Below are 23383 nucleotides of genomic sequence, written 5' to 3'. Positions count from 1 at the left end.
CCAGGCATTGCTGGGAGGAAGGAGCTGAAAATGGGGGTTGGTTAAGGTGAGCCTACCCAGTGTCTGCCTAACACAGCAGTTTAAAAATAACATCAAAATACAAAAGTAAGTAAAACTATGTGCAAAAGCAGAAGACAGAACAGTCAGAATCTAGCTTTGAACTCAGTTGTTTCCACACCACTGGCCAAGCAACCAAATTCTAAAGGCATCATTCTATCCAAATCTTAAGCATGCATATAGTAGTAGTAATAGAAATATAACAGCTGTTACAGTAAAAGTATAAGAATAATGAGTTATGGCTCATGAAGCCAATACTTAATCTTCTTTGGCTGACTTTTGAAGATAGGGTTTTACATATTTGAGAAATAGAATGTATAGAGAGTAGGTCCTTTAAAGTCACAGAGAAAAGGGACTAAGGACAGGAAATTCATGATACAGATTTGTCATCTTTTTCCTGCCTCTCTGTAGCAATCATGGTTTTCAAGAACAAGAAGAATGGTTCAAGGTAAGTTTATATTGTGATATTATCTATAGTCTGTGATAAATGAAAGCCCAGGGCAAATATCCTCTTGCCCTAGGATTTTAGCTGTTTGTCTGAACTCTATCTGTTGTAAACTTTGTAAGCAAGAGAAGCTTTTAGTACTTTTGCACTTGTTATTTTCTGAGTGACAAAATTTCCATTCAGAAAAAGTAGTCTATCTGCTCTTAATATAAAGAAAAGTAAAATTTAAATTATTTATTCAAAATATTTTAAAATAGCCTTTCTATAGTGAACATTAATGTAAATCAAAGTTTTAGAACAACCATTTCCCCCCCATATTTTGGCCCAGGTGCCTAACATACTGACTAAATAGCTTCAAAATTAATATTAGCTGAATGAATGAGTGACTTAGTCTTTTTGAGCCAACTCACTACATTTCCATTGCCTTTATTGAAATGATCTATATTTGTAAATTTTCCATAGCTTGGAATATTCAAGTTCTAAATATTCATAATGCTATTGGGTTTGTGGGATTTATTCAAGGTTAGAAAATTACTGATGATAAAATGTAAGCTAAAACTCTGTACAAAAATTTTTATAAATTATTTGACTTTCACTAGGAATTAAACCCATTGTACCCAATAGAATGTGTTTAGAAATGCTGTAGCTGAAGTTTGCCCGACATTTGGGGACCCAAAAGGTTCAGAAGACTATAAACCCCAGGCATTGTCCCTTGCAGAAACTTGTACAATCATTTTCTTTTTCCCTTTAGGAAATTTCTCAGGGTATCTAGAGTATCTGGTAAAATACTTCAGCTTTCCCATAACAACCTTCTTCAAAATTTTATACTTTTACAATTGTCCTTGAAAAGTTAGATAGGCAGGGGTAGGTTTTGTCCCTTAGGAAGTAAAGGGGTAAGAAATGTTCATACAATGGCACAGCTAATGGAAATAGAATCGATATCTCCAAGCTTTGAGTTGACCCTATACGAGACCATGAGCTTTTTAGCCCACTTTTGAAAACCAACTAATCAGAATCTATTGTACTTTATAGGAAAAAAGACTGGCAATAATAGTGGTCTTACTTCACTTAATCTTAGTATGTTATAGTCATAAAAGAGGATTCAAATGCTATTTTACTTTCACTTGGAGCGACGCATTTGTTGGTTTCAGAATTGTACATTTGTAGCCACCGCTTGTATAATGGTAAACACCATGTAAAACCCAGAAACCTTTATTCTAAATATAAATACTTGTGACATCTGCCCATCGGCACATCTGTTTCAACACATCCTGCCAAAATAGTCGTCATCTGATGTTGTCTCAATATAAGAAAACCTGATGCGGTTAAAAGAGGAAAGATTTTGGAGGCAATTAGATATGAATCTCTGTACCAAACTGGCCACTAACTAGCTGTGCAATTATGAGCATGTTACCATCTCCATGGCTGTTTTCTTGTGTATAAGAATGCCTGAATCAAAGTTGTGAGAATTGAGTGAACTCATAAATATAAAGTGCTTATTAGCATTACGCTTGGCCTATATAGTAAGCCCTCATTAAATACACACCAGAATCATGATAACTGACACCAAAAATTATTCATTGAGCATTTACAAGACCTGTCACTCAGTTCTATACAGGTGTTGTTTTACAGCTCACTAATTATTACACACGAGAAGTGAACATTTGGCTTGATCTGTGAGTTCAGGGTTCCACAATCTCAATAGCACTGACAGTTTGGCAGATAATTCATTATTGTGGAGGGCTACCCTGAGCATTGTAGGATGTTTAGCAGTATCCCAGGCCTCTACATGCCAGTAGCACCATCCCTCTTCCGACTTGTGACAACCCAGAAAGTCTCCAGACATTGCCAAATGTCTTGGATCAGGGGTACAAAATCACCCCTGGTTGAGAACTACAGTCTTTGATCAATTCTTTCTAAAAGTGTTCACAGACTGCTAGTCCTGGGAGAGTCTTCCCCAAAGATTCCAGGGTCAAATACTTCGGGAAATAGTAAATAATACTAGTAGTAGGAGGAGGAGGTAATTTTTATACACTTAGTACATGCTACAAACTGTTCTTAATCTCATTGAATCTTCATAAAAGACCTAGAAGTGAGATAACTGCTTTAATCACATTTTTCAAATGTGAAGATTGAGCTCAAGAGAAATGAAGTAACTAACCAAGATCATACAATTAATAAGTCACCTAGGATTTCTTTCCAAGTCATCTCCAGAGCCTGTGCAATTGTCTATATACAGTAATACTTCTTGCATAGCCCGCTTATAAAATTTACAATTCAAATTGTGGTATTAAGGATAATTATTCTTAATTTGTATTTACTTTATCTCATGCACTTGCAGAATTAGGTTTTGTTTTTGTGCTTCAGTTTTCCTCTTTATATTTCCTTTTTATTGAAGTATATTTGACATGTTAGTTTCAGATGTACAACATAATGATTCAATATTTGTATACATTGTGAAATAATCACCACAGTAAGTCCAGTTAATATCCATCACCATGAACAGTTACAATTTTTTTTTTCTTTATGATGAGGACTTTTGTAATCTACTTTCTTAGCAACTTTCAAATATACAATATAGTATTATTCACTACCATCACCATGCCATCCATTATATCATATGACTTATTTTATAACTGAGGTTTGTACCTTTTTGCCCACCCCCAACTCCCCTCTCTGGCAACCATCAATCTGTGTTATGTATCTATGAACTTGGTTTTGTTTGTTTTGTTTTTTTTCAGATTTCACATATAAATGAGATCATGTGATATTTATCTTTCTGTCTGACTTATGTTACTGAGCATAATGCCTTCAAGGTCCATCTGTGTTGTTGCACATGGCAATATTTTAGTCTTTTTTGGCTGACTAGTATTCCGTTGTATGTATATACCACATCTTTATCCATTCATTCACTGATGTCCACTTAAGTTGTTTCCATATCTTGACTATTGTATATAATGCTGCAGTGAACATGGGCATGAGTGTATCTTTTTGAATTAGTGTTTTCATTTCCTTTGGATAAATACCCAGAAATGGAATTACTGCATCATATGGTAATTCTATTTTTAATTATTTGAGGAAACTTCGTATTGTTTTCCATAGTGACTGCACTAATTTACAGTCCCACCAGCCGTGCATGAGGGTTACCTTTTTTCTACATCCTCTCTAACACTTGTTATTGTCTTTTTGGTAATAGCCACCCTAACAGGTGTGAGGTGATATGTCATTGTAATTGTGATTTGCATTTCTCTGTTGATTAGTGATGTTGATCATCTTTGCATGTGCCTTTTGGCCATCTATATGTTTTCTTTGGAAAAATGTCTATTCAGATCCTCTGCCAATTTTTTAATTGGATTGTTTTGTTTTTAGTTTTGCTGTTGAGTTGTATGAGTTCTTCATATATTTTGGATATTAACCTTTTATCAGATATGTGATTTGCAAATATTTTCTCCCAGTCAGTAGGTTGCATTTTCGTATTATTGATGATTTCCTTTGCTGTGCAGAAGCTTTTAGTTTGATGGCATCCCATTTGTTTATTTTTTGTTGCCTTTACTTTTAGATATCAAGATAAGATATCAAGACACTTACCACCTGTGTTTTCTTCGAGGAGTTTTATGGTTTCAGGTCAAACATTCAAGTGTTTAATCCATTTTGAATTAATTTCTATGCCTGGTCTAAAGTAATAGTTTAGTTTTATTCTTTTGCATGTGGCTGTCCAGTTTTCTCAACACCATATTGAAGAGATTTTCCTTTCCCCAATGTGTATTCTTGCCTCCTTTGTCATAAATTAATTTATCATGTATGTATGGATTTACTTTGGGCTCTCTATTCTGGCCCATTGACTTATGTGTCTGTTTTTATGCCAGTACCATATGGTTTTGATTACTATAGCTTTGAAAACAGGGAGTGTGATGCCTCCAACTTTGTTCTCCTTTTTCAGGTTTGTTTTGTCTATTCAGGGTCTTTTGTGGTTCCATATAAATTTTTAAGATCATGTTCTATTTCTGTGAAAATGCCATTGGAATTTTGATAAGGATTGCATTGAATCTGTAGATTGTTCTAGGTGGGTATGGTCATTCTAACAATATTAATTTCTCCAATCCATGAGCATGGAATATCTTCTCATTTAATTGTGTCTTCTCCAATTTCTTTCATCAGTGTCTTACTATTTTTTCAGTGTACAGGTCTTTCACCTCTTTGGTTAATAAAAATAGCTTTTGTTTTAATTAGTTGATGACAACCCCCCAATTATTTGCTAAGTGATTTTTCTTATAAACATCCTTGGATGCAAACAAAATGTCACGTCCCCTGGAAAAGATGACCACAGTCACCTCAGACAAACTCAGTTGGCCAGGAACTGAGGAAGGAGAGATTTACTCTGCTTGGGATAGGCAGAGAATTTTTAACGGGGACAATGATATTTGAATCAAGCCTTTAATGTTTGGGTTAAATTTGGATAAATAGGAGTTTTCCCAGGGATAGGGCATTCCAAACAGAACATAAAGCATGTGTGAAGGCCTGGGCAACTCAGAGGGTGTGATATGTTTGGGGAATGGTCAGGGAGGAGGAAAGGAAGTAGGAAAATATGACTAAAGAGAAGGGTGGGTTCTCCATTATTTTCAATAGCTTGACTTTTCTAAGTATTTGACTTTGCAATCTTCACTGTTAGGGGAGCAGAAAGCCACAAGCACAGTAGCACCATGGTCAGGTAGGTACTTAATGATAACAAAAGTCTATAGTGTTTGGTGGTGGAGAGACCCGATTAAGACACTAATGGCAGGGCTTCGAGCAACAGATAGTGAGCTAGGATGGAGCAAAGGGGTCAGAGTTGAGAGAGTTTATTAACAAGAGAAATAGGCTACAGAAAATCCTTCTCTTAAATAAATGGACTGTAAGGCAAATAAGTAGCGTTTATTTGTGGAAGGGCTATCTCTACAAAACAAAGTGATGTGCTTTCAAGGAAATAACATGGGAACATCTTTAGCAGTTATTTTGGTAACCTGAAGAATTTGTATTAACAGATCTCAGTTCCACAGAATGCTCTCCTGGAGACGTGTTCTCTTCCCTATTCAGATTTCCTATGGAAATTGAACACCCCAGTTATTTAGTGGAGGTGTAAGGATAGGACGTAGGTTCTGAGTAGTCCTTCTACCCTTCTAGCCAAGACCGCTTTGTCCCTTCCCTTCTAAATATGTCACCTGGGAAAGATGGATCAGCATTAGTGGAGATTCAACCCAAATGTATTTGAGAAATTACCCAATTAAAAAATGTTGTGAAATTAGCCCCAGCCACTCAGTGAATGGTTGTTGAATGGATGAATTAATAAAATTTTGAATTCACTTTAATAACTTTTGACTTAAGCATGTAAAATAAGATTTAATAGAAAGGAAAAAAAATCTTCAACTGAAACTTTCCTATTTCATCTTTTACTGAAATAGCTAGTGGGCCACTCCTGAAAAATACTCCAGCATAATACCAAATGGACTTTTACCTCTGTGCCTTATGCAGTAGATGTGTACAACTTGTTTATTTAAATTTGAAAAATGAGCGTATAATACACCGTATTTAATCTTGTTATTTTTTCAAAATATCTTCTTTAAACTGCCCTTTAAGAGTCATTCTCTATACTTCAGTTTATTTAAAATTATTTTACCACTGATTGTAATTCCGTCCCTGGTAGTTTAGAGGAAAAATGTTTTTCTATTATGTTTCAACAATTTCTATAGTTGTGTCTAAAATCATAATTAGTAATAATATTTGCTGTCTAAGGAGTGCCTGTTAGGGGATGTGTTTTGAAAGTCAAATTAAAAAAAAAACATAGTAAATAAATACTCTTTACCCATTTTTCAGATGGGTGAAAAAAAAAGAGCAAAGTGGTGAAGTTATTCAACCGAGACCTCATAGTTTTCCAGCTGTATTATATTATAAGGCTCAAACGTAGGTCCATTAGTCCACGAAACCTGTGTGCTTCCTGTAACATCATTGTGGGTCCAGATTTTACCCCTTTTCTTTCTATTTTATCTAAATGTTAACATGAACCCATAGTTGATATGTTGTTCTGTTACTAATTCTAAGAATCTCTTACTTTGTCTTTTTGCTCCTACATCTCTATAGATACTAATCATGAATGTGTATCAATACCACATTCCAACACACATACTTTCCAACATGCAAGGAAGAGATATTGTTATCCCAGCTTTGTGGAGTATTAATCTAGTAAACTTTTTAAAGTGTTACCTAGATTCAGGAGATAGCTATATACATCATTTTATTCATATTTAAGAGAGAGAACTATAAATAATGGTATTTTTTTTAACCAACAGTGGTTTTTATAAAACCAAATGCAAAATAGTTTTACTACTTGATAAACAGATAACCAAATTAGAGACTTTTATAGGTAATAAAAGTGATTGCTATCTCTTCTCTGTCCCACCCTCCTTTCTCTCCTCACCACAAAAAATTAGGCGGGATTTTTGTTCCAAATCATCAGGATAATTGAGACCTATTTCACTTTGTGATAGGGAACGTCTGTCTTGCAGTGAAAATTTATTGTCCTGTTCTGCAATGAAAAAACCGATATTCTTAATGTTCTTACACATTCTTTTCTTTTATGTGAACATTTTAGGTGTATCAATATATGCATGAAACGATAACTGTTAATGGCTGTCCCGAATTCCGTGCCAGGGCCACAGCAAAGGTAAGACTTGAGTAACTTTAAAAATGTACTCAAGCCCAGCGACCTAGTAATTGACTGTGCGCGTGTGTGTTTCAGGTGTTCTCGTGTGTACACTAAGAGAATTTAGACATCAGTGGCAGCCCAGAGTCTAGAACCAGTACTACTTCCCAGGTAAAAATCCTAATGGAAAACTGAACGTGTCTGCTGCTTCTGTAGCTTAAGAAAGGAGAATGATGTCATTAAACTCACTAAATGTTCATTTGGCACAAGCAAATCTACTGCTTCACTGTATGCAATGTTTCTTGGTTTTCTGACACATTCCTCTGATCCAGAAGACCCTGTTCCCTGTTCAATGCAGAAAAGTTTATTTGCACAAGTCTAAAGATTAGATATGAGGAGAACTCAGCTGACACCCACTGATGCAGGATTTTTGTTGTTACCTTTTTAAAAGAATATGGTGTTAACTAAAAGGAAAGCCTGTGACCTGTTGTGGTTGTGACCACATCTGCTCTTGAAAAACTCAAATCCAGAGATTGCAGAGACGCTACGAATGAAACTGTTACAGCAATAGGATCATGAAATTATCTGGAAAATAGGCCATTAGGAAATAATTGCATTAAACTGAAATCACTGATGCAAATCTTATTTTACAAATACAGAAATGTTATTATAGACATATGTATGCTTTTTAAAAGCTTTTCTCTTTCTAATGATGTATAAGAAATAAAAACTGGTGAAAATAATCAGAATTTTCCATTTAATTCTTTTGTGTTACATCCCTTTGTGTTTGGTTTCTCTCCTGATTTTTTTTAGTTTTCATTCTGTAACTGAACATTTTAGATTTGTGAGTTTTGGGGGGGTTTTTTGTCTTTTTTTTTTTTTAACCCAGGCCAAAAAGGGTATTATTATCATTACATCATGCTTTGCTTATACTGAAGTGGAACACACACCGAAAAATGATCCCTACATGGTTTAATTAAGGGGAAAGTGAATTACGTAGTGTTTTACCATTCTCATTTCTTATTCATGTAGAACAGCAGGATAGCAGCATAATGTTGCAATAGCACAATATTTTCTGGTTGTTTCTGGGCTGTCTGCATTGCATCCATGTCAGCCATTAGAATCTATGCATGACAACAAGGTGCATGAGCAAATGCATGTAGCTAAAGACAAGCCATTATTTCCATATCATTCACTACCTTTCACTAAATGCAGACAGTAGCATAATGCTAAATTGATGCGATAATGCTGTGTGTGGAAAAGAATGTACAGTCGTTGGGAATCGATATTTTCAGTGTTGAGTAAATCGCTTTATAGTAGGCATCTAATCAGCTGTGGTGAAGGCAGGTTGCTGGAGGTGGAAAATAAGGAGCAGGCAGAGAATCTTTTCTTAATAGAAACTATCTAAATGCTCTTATTTCCGTGGGGAGGGAGGGGGTGAACACTAATGGTAAGTTGTTTCCTTCAACTTATTTTTAAAATATTAATAGATATCAATTTTACAGTAATGTGTCCATATTAAATGATATTTTGTACACCTAGGTATAAAACTACAGACTGCTCATTTTGCCTACATTGCTGTAGTCATTGAAATCTTAGTGTAAAAATGTAGAAGAAAAAATCTGTGACAGATAAGAGGACCTCTCATAATAATATGGAATATTGATGTGAAATAATTATAATCTGTTTGAATCATTATTTTAGCTTTTTTCTTTTAGGCATTTTCCATTAAAAAAAAGTACTAAATTTGCTAAGCCAGTGGTTTGGTACTAGCAAAATTATAGATGTATACGTGAGTATGTATGCGTAGAAGTGCTCCTCAGTGGATTGCATAAATAGGTATGAACATTAATGTGCAGGCATTGGGATAGACTGTGTGTCATACAGAGAAGTGGGAGCCACAATCTCAGCACTTCATGTGCTCCTGGTCAACATTTATAATATATATATACAGTGATAATGGCATCTGTACTGTATGTTAGGTAATATATGTAATATATGTATATGGAAAGATCCTTATGAGGAAGGGAAATTTTTATCCTGATGGCTAAGTTCTGGAAAGGTAGAAATAGTTGGGCTGCGCTTTACCAAAGAAAGGAACCATGGAGGACATCTAAGTGAGGAAAGGCCCCCCACGCCCCTTTCGAGTTCTTTCTTTCACAGGAGAGTGCTATAAAATAGGAGGAGTGGCCTGATCTTCCCACTGCAAGTCGTATGATTAGCTTCGTTTCCCTCATTTTATTACCAAATGACTATCTTTTCTTTCAGGCCACAGTTGCAGCTTTTGCAGCTAGTGAAGGCCACTCCCACCCCCGGGTAGTCGAACTGCCAAAGACGGATGAAGGCCTTGGTTTTAACGTGATGGGAGGAAAGGAGCAAAATTCCCCCATTTATATCTCTCGCATCATTCCTGGAGGGGTGGCTGAAAGACATGGAGGCCTCAAGAGAGGAGACCAGCTGCTGTCAGTGAACGGAGTGGTATGTTCATAACATAACCAGAGGTTTTTCTCTCTAAGCACATTCTTTTATTTTCCCCCGCTGCCCTCACCAAAGTCAGTGTTGAAATCCTAAAACAAATCTTAATTTTGTGTCCAAATGGCTTCCTAAGCGTTGATGGATATTAAGCCTACAAAAGCAGTAACTTATACTTTTGATCTCTCACTTGGCCTGTTCAGGGATAAGTGTGACCTAGTGGGAAGATCATCCCAAAATATTATCCCAACTAGTAGAATTTCCCCCATGTAATACTCTAATTGAATTAATGTTTAGAAGAATGTAATTTTAAGTCACTTTTATTCAAACTGACTATAAGCAAATATGTACATTAAAAAAAACCTAAAACTCCTCACTGTATATATTTTTTATTTTCATTAGAGAGGAAGGATAATTTTAATATGTGTTATAATAATAACACACAGGGAAAAGGCTAATGCTCAGATATTTCTTTAAGCCAGATATAGAGCTATAGTATAATAAAAATATATTAGCCTCTCTCCAGAAAAAAGTTTGGTTATATTATCTATTCATCATATATATTTCAGTTTTCACATGAAGTTAAAATAACATTTTAACATACATTTCTTCATAACTTCATATTCTTTGCATGCCATTACCTCCACATACAGTGAGTTGCTAATGAAATGGCTTCGTATGAAATGAATAAGTTTTGCCCATAACTTCTACTTACATCAAAAATAAATCATCTAAAAGCATAAATTTCAGAAGTATAAATAGGAACATATTGAGCTTACTTTAATTTTCATCTAGGATCTTTTTTCTTAGCTTAAGATTTAAAAAAATAAGCTAGATTTGGGCTTTTTGTGGCCATATTAATTTCTACTATGAAGGCAATAGCCAAAATAAATGCATTTGAAATATGATTTTTTGTTGGTAACTATGGAGTAAATCCTTCTGTATTTGTATCTTGCATTTTGTTTGTTTCTTTCTTATCTTTTGCCTGACTGGTGATTTTATAGAACCCAAAATTATTCATTCAACTTTGCTGATCTCTGACGTACATCAAAATCATCAATCCATGAATATTTTATATACCTTCAGCATTCCCATGCTAAAACTATCATTTCATCGATTTTTTTCTGTGCAACAATGCTTTGAGATGAGCTTTAGATAACTATGACTTTTTCAAAGCATATTTCAACTGATAATTTTGTAGTCAGATTTTATAGGAGTGGGCTCTGGAGCAGGCCATGCAATTATGTCACAAAGTAACCTGTGCCTCAGTGTATGAATTTACAGTGTCTCTGAGTATATTGGGTAGATCAAATGAGAGTATAGATTTTAAAACATGAAAAGAGAAAAAAACCTAAAAATATAGTAATAGTAATTGTCATATAAAGCAATGATAAATATGTATGAAATCAGTTTAATACGTAGTTGACTTTAAGCTATCTGTCAGGGGGCTCAAGAGCCTATTTTTATCAACCCAAAATTTGCAAGGAACATAGCTGTTGGCATTTCATAATTACTCATCCATTCCTTACAATGACCATGTCACTTTACCTGGGAAGCTGCAGAGGGTATTGAACAGACATATTAGGCCCTAAATATCATTATGATTATGGATTTAATATCCTCTAAACCTGAATTTCCTAATCTGAGTCCAGGGAGTAGTAGCTAATTTGAAGTGTTCTGATGAAGATTAAAATGAGGCAAAATATTTGTTGACAATTGTCCTGTGATAATTTGATCTTACATACCTTTGATAGGTAAGTATGGTTACTGAAGAAGGATGAAGAGGGTTAGCAGTCCTCCTGTGATATTTCTAATGCTAGTTATGTTAAAAGTAAGTCTTAAAGCAAATTCTGCTACACATATAGGCATATTTTAGCAAACATTATTAGCATAGAGGTTTTAACAGACTCATAACCCTCTTTCAGAAGTTTGATGACATCCTGGTTCTCTGTCCATTCAGCTGTTGACAGTCAGTACCTTGAAAAAAAGGTTTACTTGAGGCAGATAAAACAGCATTCCAGAGCCAGGACTTTGTTATCTTTATATTCAGCATTAGAAAACCAGAAATTCTACTAAACTGACAGTTGGAAATAAGGTTTAGTGATCAAACTTAGGCCACTAATACTTTCGTGCAGGCTATTGGGTCTCCTTAAGATTTTTATAACCTGTTCATGCAAAGGTGGGGAATGTCTCCAAAATCTTTAGTTTCCTAAAGATTTAAAACCTTTAATTTTGTCAGTTAAGTTCCATCTGTCATGCTAGTTAATGACTTGCTAATTTTGCCAGTGAGAATCCATTTCTGACATATTGTTGCTAGTAAACAAAGCATTGTTCATTGAAATGGGTATAACAAATGCTTTTGTAATGACCAACCTCTAGAGTGTTGCCTTTCTGATACAATTTTTGCTGGACCACCTAGACTGGTTTAAGCTCCTGAAGTTTAAAATATTAACACCTGTACAGTCAAACGATCCATTGTAAATTACCTATTTTAAAGTATTTAAAAGTAAGTCATATACATTTAACAGTGCCTAATAGTTATGAAGTATTCATCAAAAGTAGCTTTCCTTCTGTAAATGAGAAACTTTATGACCCAGTGGGTTTCCAGTAGTCACAGAAAGTAGTTAATCCAAGGTAAGAATGCTGGGGTTTGACTGCCAAATCCAAGACTCTTTTCAGTATGACTGACTCCAGGGAGATGGCACAGCACTTAATGGAAAAAAAAAAAATTACACTGTAATGGAAGGGCCAAAAAGAAAAAAAAATGTTAGCAAATGATCAAATTCACACTTTAAAATAAAGTAACATTTGGGGAAATTAATATGGAAGATTTTCAGAACATGCCATTCTAAAGCACATTTTGGAAGGAAGTGATTTGGAGGGCTGAAACAAACCTTAACTACTTCAGTATAAGTACTCTGGGGAAGATTTCTTACTCTTCTACTTAAAAAATAAAAAAAATTATTGCATGGACCTTTAAACATCTGAAAAGTCACCTGAAAGGATGTCTTAATTATATATGTTTGTTTTTATTCCCTGCCTGTTTTTAGGAAGGATATGTCATGATGCCTGGTAAAAAGTAAAATATGGTAATACAGAATTGTTAACATGGTATATTAGGCAATAAAGTGGGATGTAAAGGGAGAAAATCAATAACTAGAAATCAAGAAGAGATACAGCAGTTGAGCAAGTGATTTTTTTTTTTTCCATTAGCATCTTAGAAACCCAAACAGAAGGAAGCCCATACCAGCTCAGCTGTCATTGGGAGAGTGTTTTTTTCTCTATCCCTGAGCTCCAGGAGAAATTTCCCGTGGGATTTTTACAAATGAGACATTGAATCACCTCATACAATTTTATAGAAAATGCAGAGGCATTTTGCACATGGCTACTTCTAATGTCAACTGTCAGTAAAAACTTAAGAGCTGAATGCTCAATTAAAATTTAACATTAACACAAGGTCAAAATGTAACAGTTAGAATTTATAGCTTTCGAATGATCTCCTTTTCACCTTTTATCTGTTTATCTGTATCTTTAAGTGTTTTATCAGCAATTTTGAGACAGAACTAAACACTGTTTATAAAGGTTGCAGCCAATGTGGAGCCAGCAGGGATAGTAAATACATTTAATGAGAGAGTCTGGATATTAAAAAAAAAAAACTCCATAGAATGGTACAATAGCCTAATTCAATAAGAATCTACATGAAGTCCTGCTCATTCACCCAGAAAAGTAGCTACCAAGGTGCAAAATCAGGAAGGAATGGCTAAATATCAAAATCTGAAAGGAAAAAACCTGGAGGATTTCAAGAGGAGTATGAAGCAGGTTGGGGAAAAGAAAGAAAAACACACAAAAAATGTTAATGTGGTTGTAGGAGCCATTAATACAAATATCCAAATATCGTGTACAGACACCAAAGGAGGAAGAGACTGGTCCAGCTCTTGAGTGTGATGTTCAGCTCACACCCCACTGTACTCTGATATGATCCTGGCTCCATCCTGGCAAAGAACAATAAGCTCGTCCAGAAACAAGCAGCCTTGTATAGGAAGAAGGACTTGCCTTGTTTAGGACAGAGAATGACTCAGGGGAATGATGGCTGCCTTTAGTTGTCCTCCATTGTGAGGTACCAGATGCCAGAACCAAGACCAGTGGGTAAAGGCCACAGAGGAGGCAGATTACAGTTTATGGTAAGAAAGAGCCTTTAAATACATAGGGAAAGACTGAATCATAAGTCAGTATGTGCCCATCACTTGAAGTTTTAATCAGAGACCTATTTGCCCCACAGTCCATTCTAACTCTGTGACTCTGTGTTTTCAGATGGGATTTTTCTGAGGCTCTTAAATACCCCTACACACACACACACTCCTTATACAAAAAAGTAGGCTCTGCCTACTCTCTGTACTCTACTGATGAGACATTTTTTCTTGAACAGAAGGATTAGATATCTACAACGTAATACTTTTATTTATTTACTATTTTATAGTTTATAAAAAATATTTACATGAGATTCTCCCATTTGTTCCTCAGAAAAGTCTCATGAAATGGATAGGGCCACAGTTTGTTCTCTCTCTCCTCTTTCTCTCTCTCTCTCTTTCACACACTCACACACACACACAGAGAGAAATGAATATAGGGAGCAGTAGCTAATTTAAAAGACTGATGAAGATTTAAATGAGGCAAAATATCTGTTGAGAATTATCCTGTGATAATTTGATCTTCCGCACCTTTGATAGGAAAGTGTGGTTACTGAAGAAGGCTGAAGAGGGTTAGCAGTCCACCTATGATGTTTCTAATACAAATGTACACACAGACCTACACCCAAATACACACACATGAACTGAATTTCAACCTTTATTGTGATCCTAACTGGTGCTTGCTAAATATAATAATTGGTTCTTTAAAAAGTCAATCCCAGGGAAATCCAAATAAGCTCCATAGATTGTGCCCATGTCAGTGCCCTGGTTTTAATATTATACAATAGTTTTACAAGATATTAGTATTGGGAGAAGCTGGGTAAAGTGTGCAGAGGACTTCCTGTACATTTCTTTCCCTGCAACTTCCTGTGACTCAATAATTATTTCCTAATAATTTTATAAAAGGGAGAAAATCCAAAAGAATTCACCTGAAATATGCTCTCTGGTACTGATGGGAGAGAGGACAGGAGAGGAACAGGAAGGCAGAGGGCAGAAAGATAAAATCCAAGCACAAGAACTTTAAAAATATGTCACAGTGAAAAGAGACCTTCATTAGCTTCTGAAATCCAAGCATTGTTTTAGAGCATCATTGGTGGGAAAATTGCGGTTAAATTCACCCAGCTCTGTAGGTAATCCTGAATAAAGCTGTTGATACAGTGTATGCACAGTGCTAATTGATTTTTAAGCATAACAGATGAATGAGTAAAAGTTTAGGGATGAAACAGAATAAATTGTTTTCCTGGAATCTGGCTTTTTTCCCATTTTATAAATACCCATGCCAAATTAAGGGTGAGTACTCACAGCCAAAATTATTTATGCAGAGAGGCTGTCAGGTGTGGAATGAGGATGAAACAAAAATTAGAACTCTCTGGATTTGAGCTCTGTGAAGCTACAGCATCCCAGATGGGAAATCTGTATTACATCTTATTTGTTACCTGAACAAAGAGAAAATATAAATAGATTTTTTAAATTACAATGAAATACACTATCAGATGTCTATGAAAATTTAAGCTCTACATTGAAATGCATGCCCCATTGACAGCAGTAATTTTTGATCATGGCCTTCTCTTCAGTCTTAGAACAGTCCCTACACATAGTCAAAGCTTCGTATGTATTTGTTTAACTCCAGGCACCATCATAATGATATTTTGTAGTAGGTGCTCTTATGATCACTCTCATTTCACAAATGAGGAAACTGAGGAAGAGAGAGTTGGAGTAACTTGCCTAAGGTTATACAGCTACTGAATGAAAGAGCTGCGGTGCCTAACTGGGGCAGTCTGGCCTTACTCATTCTAATTTAAGGGTATACAGGTATCTTAGCCCTTAAAATATCAGTATTTTCCTATATGGTGTAGAAAAGACCGATGTTTCTTAGCATTTATGGGTTTACATAAGTGCGTTTTTGGTTGGGAGAGGGTCTGTTGTTTCCTTCAGTTTTTTATAAAGGTCTTTGACCTTTAAAAAGTTAAGAACCGTTCCTAAAGACAGTAACATTTTGAAAACAGAGGCATTGACTTGAATTCAAATGGCTCAGGGTACTGAGGGGGTGAGTGTTGTTTGATGGTGCCATTCCTGCCTAACATATCCCTCCACCTCGTGTCAGGCCTAGAAACCACAGGGCCAGAGCGTGGTGCGCGCCGCCTGTTACAGCCCTTAGCCACCGCCTCTCCCGGGGTCCACGCGGCTGTCAGAGTGGAGCTGTGCAGGCAGAAAGGCGGGGAAGGCAGGGCAGGGCCTCAGCCTGCGGGTCCCTCGCAGGCCTTGTATGAGCATCGTCAACTAACTTCTAGGCTGAGAGGCCTCAAGGAAAGCTATTCTCAAATCCTCTCTCCACCTATGAGTCCTTACCAGATTCTCTACCTTTCTGGGTAGCTGAGTGGGAGACAGTTTGGGTTATAATTAAATAGGAGTGCAAGCTGGAACTTCAGTTAAGTGACGAAAATTTTTTGTTCTTTGAACAACATCACGTGACATCCCACTCACCATTGTGAGGCACCAAGAGAAGCACAATTATGTTGTTTTATCCCAGTCACCTTAGGCAAGGCGCAAACAAGGCAGCATAATCCAGGGTATTTTACAACACCGAACAGGTATGTTCTAGACCTCTTCATTCAGAATCGGCTCATGATCTGAGGTCTTCTCAGTCAAAAAGCAGAACAAGGGAATACTGCGCTGTCCCAATTGAACAGGTAACAATAGCTCACAGGCTAGAACTGCTGCATTCCCGCCCTCTGATTTCAGTCTACAGTAATGGGCACCGGTACGTTAGCCCTCAGACGTTACTGCACCAACTTGAGCTGAGGCTGTACTGATAAAATCCGCTGAAACTGTGTCAGTGCCAGAACACACTCACATTAGCAAGTGTTAAAGTACAAGTCCCTAGATGCTGGAAAATGTTCCCACGCATGGGGTCAGACTGACCTAAATCTCTAGTAATTGCTAGTAATGGGTATTTGACTACCCAGTTATCTTCTGGTGCAGTCTTCTTCATGGTTATTTTAACCATTTGTTGCTTGTGTTTTTCTCATTTTGTGCTATTATTTTAGCTGTGTTTTTCATTCATTCAACAGCTATGTATAAAGCACTTATTATGTGACAGCTGCTAGGCTAAGATGGTGAGCAAAAGAGGAGTTGTAACCTTCCTGGAACTTTCTTCCTGGTAAAGAGTAAGAAATTAATGAGGATGATAATAAATAAACAGGCATACCTCGTTATATTGTGTTTTGCTTTATTGTGCTTTGTAGATATTGAGGGTTTTTTTTTTTTAATTGAAGGTTTTTGGCAGCTCTGCATTATCAGATGATGGTTAGCATTTTTTAGCAATAAAGTATTTTTTAATTAAGGTATACACATTGCTTTTTTAGACATAATTCTATTACACACTTAATAGATTACAGTGTAGTGTAGACATAACTTTTATATACACTAGGAAACCAAAAAATATGTGTGACTCACTGTATTGTGATGTTTGCTTCATTGTGGTGGTCTGGGACCAAACCTTCAGTATCTCTGAGGTATACCTGTCCACATATAAATGTACATGTAACTGGCATTGCCACCACCTATCCCGGCATGAAGGAAGTTCCCTCAGGGATTCACTTCAGTTCCACGCTGGTCAGAGTCATGAGATTTTTACTCCATGTGTGTATTAGTTTCTTGTGACTGCTGTAACAAATTCCTGCCTACTTGATGCCTTAAACAATAGAAATTTATTCTCTCACAGTGCTAGAGGCCAGAAGTCAGAAATTAGTTTGGATGACCCCAAACCAGTGTGTCAGCAAGGCTGTGCTCCCTACAGAGGCTCTAGGAATGAATCCTCTTCTTGCTTCTTGCAGCTTCCGGTGTCTGTCGGCCACTCCTGATTGTGCCCTCAAATCTCTCATCTCCCTCTACTTCTCTCTTACAGGGACACTTCTGATTGCACTTAGGACATTTAGGTGATGCAGGATCATCTCCTTATCTCATCTCAAGGACGTTGGCAAAGGTCCTTTTTCTTTATAAGGCAACATTTACAGGTTCCAGGGAATAAGACCTGATGTCTTTGAGGACCATCATTCTAAATTCAGAGGGCTCATAAATTTCCAGGGCAATGGAAAGGGATCAGATGCCCACAGGCCATGAGCACAATGGTTTTCCACTCTCAGGACAGCATGTACTGAGTATTGTCCACCGTACTGCTGGTGCTGACAATGTAAGTTCCTTTTTCCCCTCCCACTTTGGGTACTTTTCTCCTCTACTTCTGCCTAGACAGTCAGTGAAGCTTCTCATCCTTTTCTTCCTTCCCTCGGCCCCAATCTTATCTAGTCTTTGAATAATGGGGAGAAAAAATGCAACCATCTCCTTCTGCCTTACAGTCAAAGGCTTTGAGCTATATTCTTTTTTTGCTCCCTGGGTGTAAACTGAAGGAAGTAGGGGCAGGGGGGAATACAAAAAAACCCCACAGATTTATACTTCAAAATATAACACTGCTTCATAATTAAATACTGTGACAAGTGTTAAAGGGGAAAAAGGAAATGGAAACAAGATGCTGTGTAAAAGAATAAGAGGGGCTACTTTTAACAGTTAGGGTTGGACTCTCTGAAGGGTGACATTTAAGCAGAGACTGAGGGCAAGGAAGAGTCAGTCATCCTCAGAAGAACCTGTGTGAAGGTATCCAGACAAGAAAGTCCACGACCTGTCATGTAGGAGTGTCTGAAAAAAGCAGAGGGACCAGGGCATGGAGAGGTGGACAAGAGGAGCTGGTTGGCAGCCAGATGGGGCAGGTTCTTAAAGGTGCAGCTGAAAAGATTATTTTATTTTATTTTATTTTATTGTGCAATAGGATTCTTGATGTCCGTCAATTCTGAAGTCTGGTGATATGCTAAGAATTACCGATACCTACTATGACTAGTCACTACAAAGTGAAGTATATTGTACTTTGTCTCTGTTTTAGTGTGGTAGTATTATTTTTTTGTGTATTGAGGTTTTCTTTTTGTACCCTTAAACCACTTATCTAAGATCCGGCATCTGATAACAATTTTAGAAGTCTTTTTCTGTCTTTTTATTGCTACTTTTAATGGAAATTAGAAAACTTATACATTATTGTCAGTTGATATTTTCAGCATTTCAAATAAGTCATTAAGTTTCAAGTTCTTAGAGCGTCTAAGGAGTTTAAGGATAGTTCAGCCATAATATGATCATTTACAATCTGGGGACTCTTTCATCGCCTGTAAGACAGAGATGACACTTTTCACATGGCTGATCTGAAGAAAGAGTATGTGAAAGTATCTGCCACTGGTGACAGATCTCTTTTGAAAACCCAATAACTGCTAATTATTATTAGCTATTAATTATTCACTATTAATGTAATTTTTTTTTCCTTAGGGCAGGTTAACAGTCTCCTTCCTTTCTTACAATTTTGCCTGCATGTAGATTTAAGCTTTCAGTTCAGATGAAGTCGTTTCCTCTGCTCTCTATTTATTTTCAAGAGAAAATAAAAGTCCCTCATTAAATATAATTCCAGAGGTGGCTGGATCTCACTCATGTGCTAGCTGATTACTCACAAGTCATTGGATTTTTTTGTGTCCTTACATCTGCAAAACTGATGTGACACCACCTGTTCTATCTACCTTTCCTAATGAAGGTAAAAAAGAGAATTGATAAATACAGCAGAGGCAAAAGTAAGACTTTACCTTTTCACAAAAATACAGCATTATTGCTGTATTTTATTACTGAACAGCCTTTTCATTAAACCCCCAGATGGATGTCTTCAAATTTCTTATTACAACCAAGTCTTTATTTATAAAAGCAGGAAATGTAAATAGAGTAAGGATCCTTCTTCTGTTGGCTGAGGAATAAGTGATTCATCTCAAAGGAATACAGTGTTTGTCTTCAAATTCTGTTCTCGGTCATATTCTGGCATCATTTACACTTTGTGGAACTCACCAAACCCAATTACCAGTTATTGTTTTAACCATTAGTGGAGAAGCCTAACAGCTATGCTGTATAATTCAATTTAAGCCCAACTTGCTTGAGAAGGAACATTCCTCTAACTTACTAAATGTCGGTCTAGAGACTGCTGGTACCAGCCTTAAGCACAGTTGGAGTGTTGCTAATATTTCCCAGCTCCACAGGTATACCTAATGAAATGCAAACCAAGTTAAGTCTCAGAATTGGTTTCCTATAATGGATTTTGAAGTTGTCTTGTTCTTTTTTAAATTTGTAAATTTTTTAAATTATAGTTGATTTACAATGTTCTGTTAGTTTCAGGTATACAGCAAAGTGATTCATATATAAATATTCTTTTCTAGATTCTTTTCCATTACAAATTATTATAAGATATCAAATACAGTTCCCTGTGCTATACAACTCTTATTTATCTATTGTATATACAGTAGTTTGTATCTGTTAATCCCAGACTCCTAATTTATCCCTCCCCTATCTTTTTCCCTTTGGTAACCATAAGTTTGTCTTGTTCTTGATTACGTACTTAAAGAAAGAAGACATTGATTCATATGGGAATCAAATAACACTTGATGATCTACATGTGATTACTGGGAGGTTCATGTAAGATGCCCAAACTTTAACTGAAATGTTAATTCCTGAGCCTCAGATACGGGAAATTCAGTGAGAGAGTCTTGGCAGTTGTGGTGCCTGAACCACACCCTTCTAAGTTTAGCCATTGGCTTTGGCCAGTTTTAATGAAGTTATAAGTGTATCATATTGAGCCATAGGCCTTCCCTCCTTGGTTTGCTCTCTTTTCTCTCATAGATACAGAATCATTAGTTGGTCATTTTATCACTGCTGATTTTACTTTGAAACGTAAATTGTATTATAGCCCTTCCATGTCACTTAAACACTTCTCAGGAGAAGTCATGTTTCTATTCATAGATGTGCCTGTTATCACCAGCGACTATGCAAATATAGCATAACTTAGGAATGTAACTTTGAATATGAAGCAAAGCATGAGACTTTACATCCTGGAGTTAAAGTCTACATAGGTTGCAATTATGTTTTTGATGGACCGTGAATTTAAATCTGTACAAGATTTGACCTAGCATCATCCTGAGCTTATCACCCAGCACCTGCATCTGAACTCAAATTGTTCATTCTGAACTCATCACTACATATGCAGTAGTCAGTACATGTTCAGAAATCTAGTAAAATGTGACACTGGAAAATTTGAGGATTCTAGACAGTCTCTAAATTTCTACCTCTAGAAAGCCAAAGGAGCACAATGTTGTAGTAGATTTGGTTTTATAAGGGCTCGTCTTGAAGTAGGAGTGATAAATTTGACTACAGTGGGTCCAAGAGATTATATAAGTGAATGGAGATGACCAAGTACCAATCTAGAGAGGAAGTGCCCCATCACAGTTCTAGCCAGTTATTACCATTGGGTAATCCTGACAGTATTGGCAGATAGTTCAGTATTTAACCAAAACCAAAACAAACAAACAAACAAACAAAAACAACCAAAAAGCACCTTCTGGCTTTGAGGAGGAGATGATATAGAAGTAAAATCTTAAAAGGTTAAATAGTAGTTATCTATGAAAACGTCAGAGTGAGTAGGTCGATGGAGGGTTACTCCAGGCAGAAACGATAACATGCACAAACATATAGGAAACAGCATGATGTGTGGAGCTAGAGTAAGGCAAAGTCTGGTGGGATTGGGTTTGGAGGGATGGTCAGGGTCCATGTCATAGCGTGCCCCATAAGCCATGAAAAGGATCTTGGACTTACCATTTGAAGGTGGTAGGAAATGGCCAACATAATATGGTCTTATTTGCATTTGGATATAAGTTGTTCTTGTAACTGCTAGCATGTCGGAGTGGGAGTGTGTGGAAAACTTGAGAGAAAACGGGAGGTGAGGAGATAAACTTGGAAACTTTCAGGAGTTTTGGAGAGAGATGATGAAGGTTCTACCTGAGAGAAAAGAATTAGGATGGAGAGAGAGGAAGAGATTTGAAAACTGTTTTAGAGGTGGTGCTACTATTAGCAAGACCTGATGGTTGACTGGATGTGAGAGATAGAGGAGAGGGAATTACCAAGGACGTCTCAAGTTTCTGGATAGATCCTGCATCCTGTTGATACAGGAGAGATGATGTTTCAGGCAGGAAAGTGAGGAGCCCAGTACTCCGCAAATTGTGGTGTCTGTGGGTTATCCATGTAAAGTGTACAAAATAGAACAAGTTCATCTGGTTTTGGAGAAAGGCAGAGGTTTTAGGCAGGGGGTAATTTTAAATGAATTTACTGAGCTGTAGCAAATTGACAGCACTTTAAAGAAGAAAACTTTATTAAAAGAAAAATCCTACCATGTACATTTTTCAGTAAATTAATGTTTTAACCAGAGTTCTTCAGCCTTAGAACAGTTGATATTTTGAACTGGATAATTCTTTGTTAGAGAGGCTGTTCCATTCATTGTAGGGTGTTCAGCGGCATCCCTGGCCAGTCACACTCCCCACTCCAGTGGTAACCACTAAAAATGTCTCCAGACGTTGCCAGCTGTCCTCTAAGGGGTGAAATCATGCCTGGTTCAGAACCATTATCTTAAACGAGACTTGTCCAATTTCATGGAGACTGATACAAACCAAGTATTAGCTGCACCATTAAAATCTAAATTGCATACATTTTACTCTGTATGGTGTATGCGAGTAGAATGGACTTCTACCAAATCATAGCATGCAGGGAATTCTACAGATGTGGCCAATTCTTGAAGAGACTTTATCCAAGGCTTGTCTCTGAATCAAGAACCTTTGAGGAGGAACCCTGCAGTTGACCCTAAATACCATAAATAACAAAGGCAAAGAGATTGACAGCTCACCATTATTGATCCTGTCTCTACAGGCAAACAGTATGTTAAGAATATCACTTTAAAGACTTCAATCAGTCGGCCAAAAAAAGAATGATTAACCATGTGCCATGTGCTTGGCACTGGGAAAGAGACCATTTAAACACATCATAGATCATACCCGAAAGGAGCTTACTTATAATCTAATTCTCCTAGAAATAGCAGGTTAAGTTTTTCATAAATAGAGATGACTGCAATTCCTCATAATAGGTCTTAGCTTTAGCTTTGGGTGATTTGTAGAAATTCTGTGTCGATAGGTCATAAGGTTTCGCCACTTTTCTCTGCAGCCTAAGTCTAGAAGGCACAGTATGTATTCGTCTACTCAGTAAAGTCTGAAAGTGAGGTCTACAGGGAACCTGAGTTTTACTGTGGGTCTGGCGTGAGGCTGGCCGCAAGGCTGGCAGGGGGACAGCTGCTAATCATGAAATTCTCTTTTATTTTTGTGTCCATGATCTGTTTGAACTTTTAAAAGTTTATATTAAATGATCATCATTATGTTACTGTTCATTCTAACACAATGTAAAAAGCCACTTTAAATACTGCCGACCAGGCTGTACCAACTTGCAGCTAATTACCACAGGAACCTGCTGTATGCACCATTTCACATGGATCCTATTTTGTTGGATGAAACTGGCAGGAGGGAGAATGCAAAACTGTCTGATGCTAGTTATCAGACCACACATCATTTTATGGTATCAACATTTATAGGTATAAAAATA

General features: G+C 36.7%; 1 protein-coding gene across 1 annotated transcript in view; it reads left to right on the top strand.

Annotated features, from left to right (window-relative positions):
• LIN7A (lin-7 homolog A, crumbs cell polarity complex component) overlaps positions 1–23383 on the top strand; it is a 206346-nt gene that overhangs the window by 160352 nt on the left and 22611 nt on the right. Inside the window, exons 12-13 of the mRNA XM_031463079.2 lie at positions 7128–7199; positions 9447–9656. Coding sequence (XP_031318939.1) covers positions 7128–7199; positions 9447–9656 — 282 coding nt within the window. The remainder of the gene's footprint in view (positions 1–7127; positions 7200–9446; positions 9657–23383) is intronic.

This window comes from Camelus dromedarius, chromosome 11, assembly GCF_036321535.1.
Source record: "Camelus dromedarius isolate mCamDro1 chromosome 11, mCamDro1.pat, whole genome shotgun sequence".
In the NCBI taxonomy this organism is placed as follows: domain Eukaryota; kingdom Metazoa; phylum Chordata; class Mammalia; order Artiodactyla; family Camelidae; genus Camelus; species Camelus dromedarius.
This window is presented reverse-complemented; position numbering and strand designations above follow the sequence as displayed.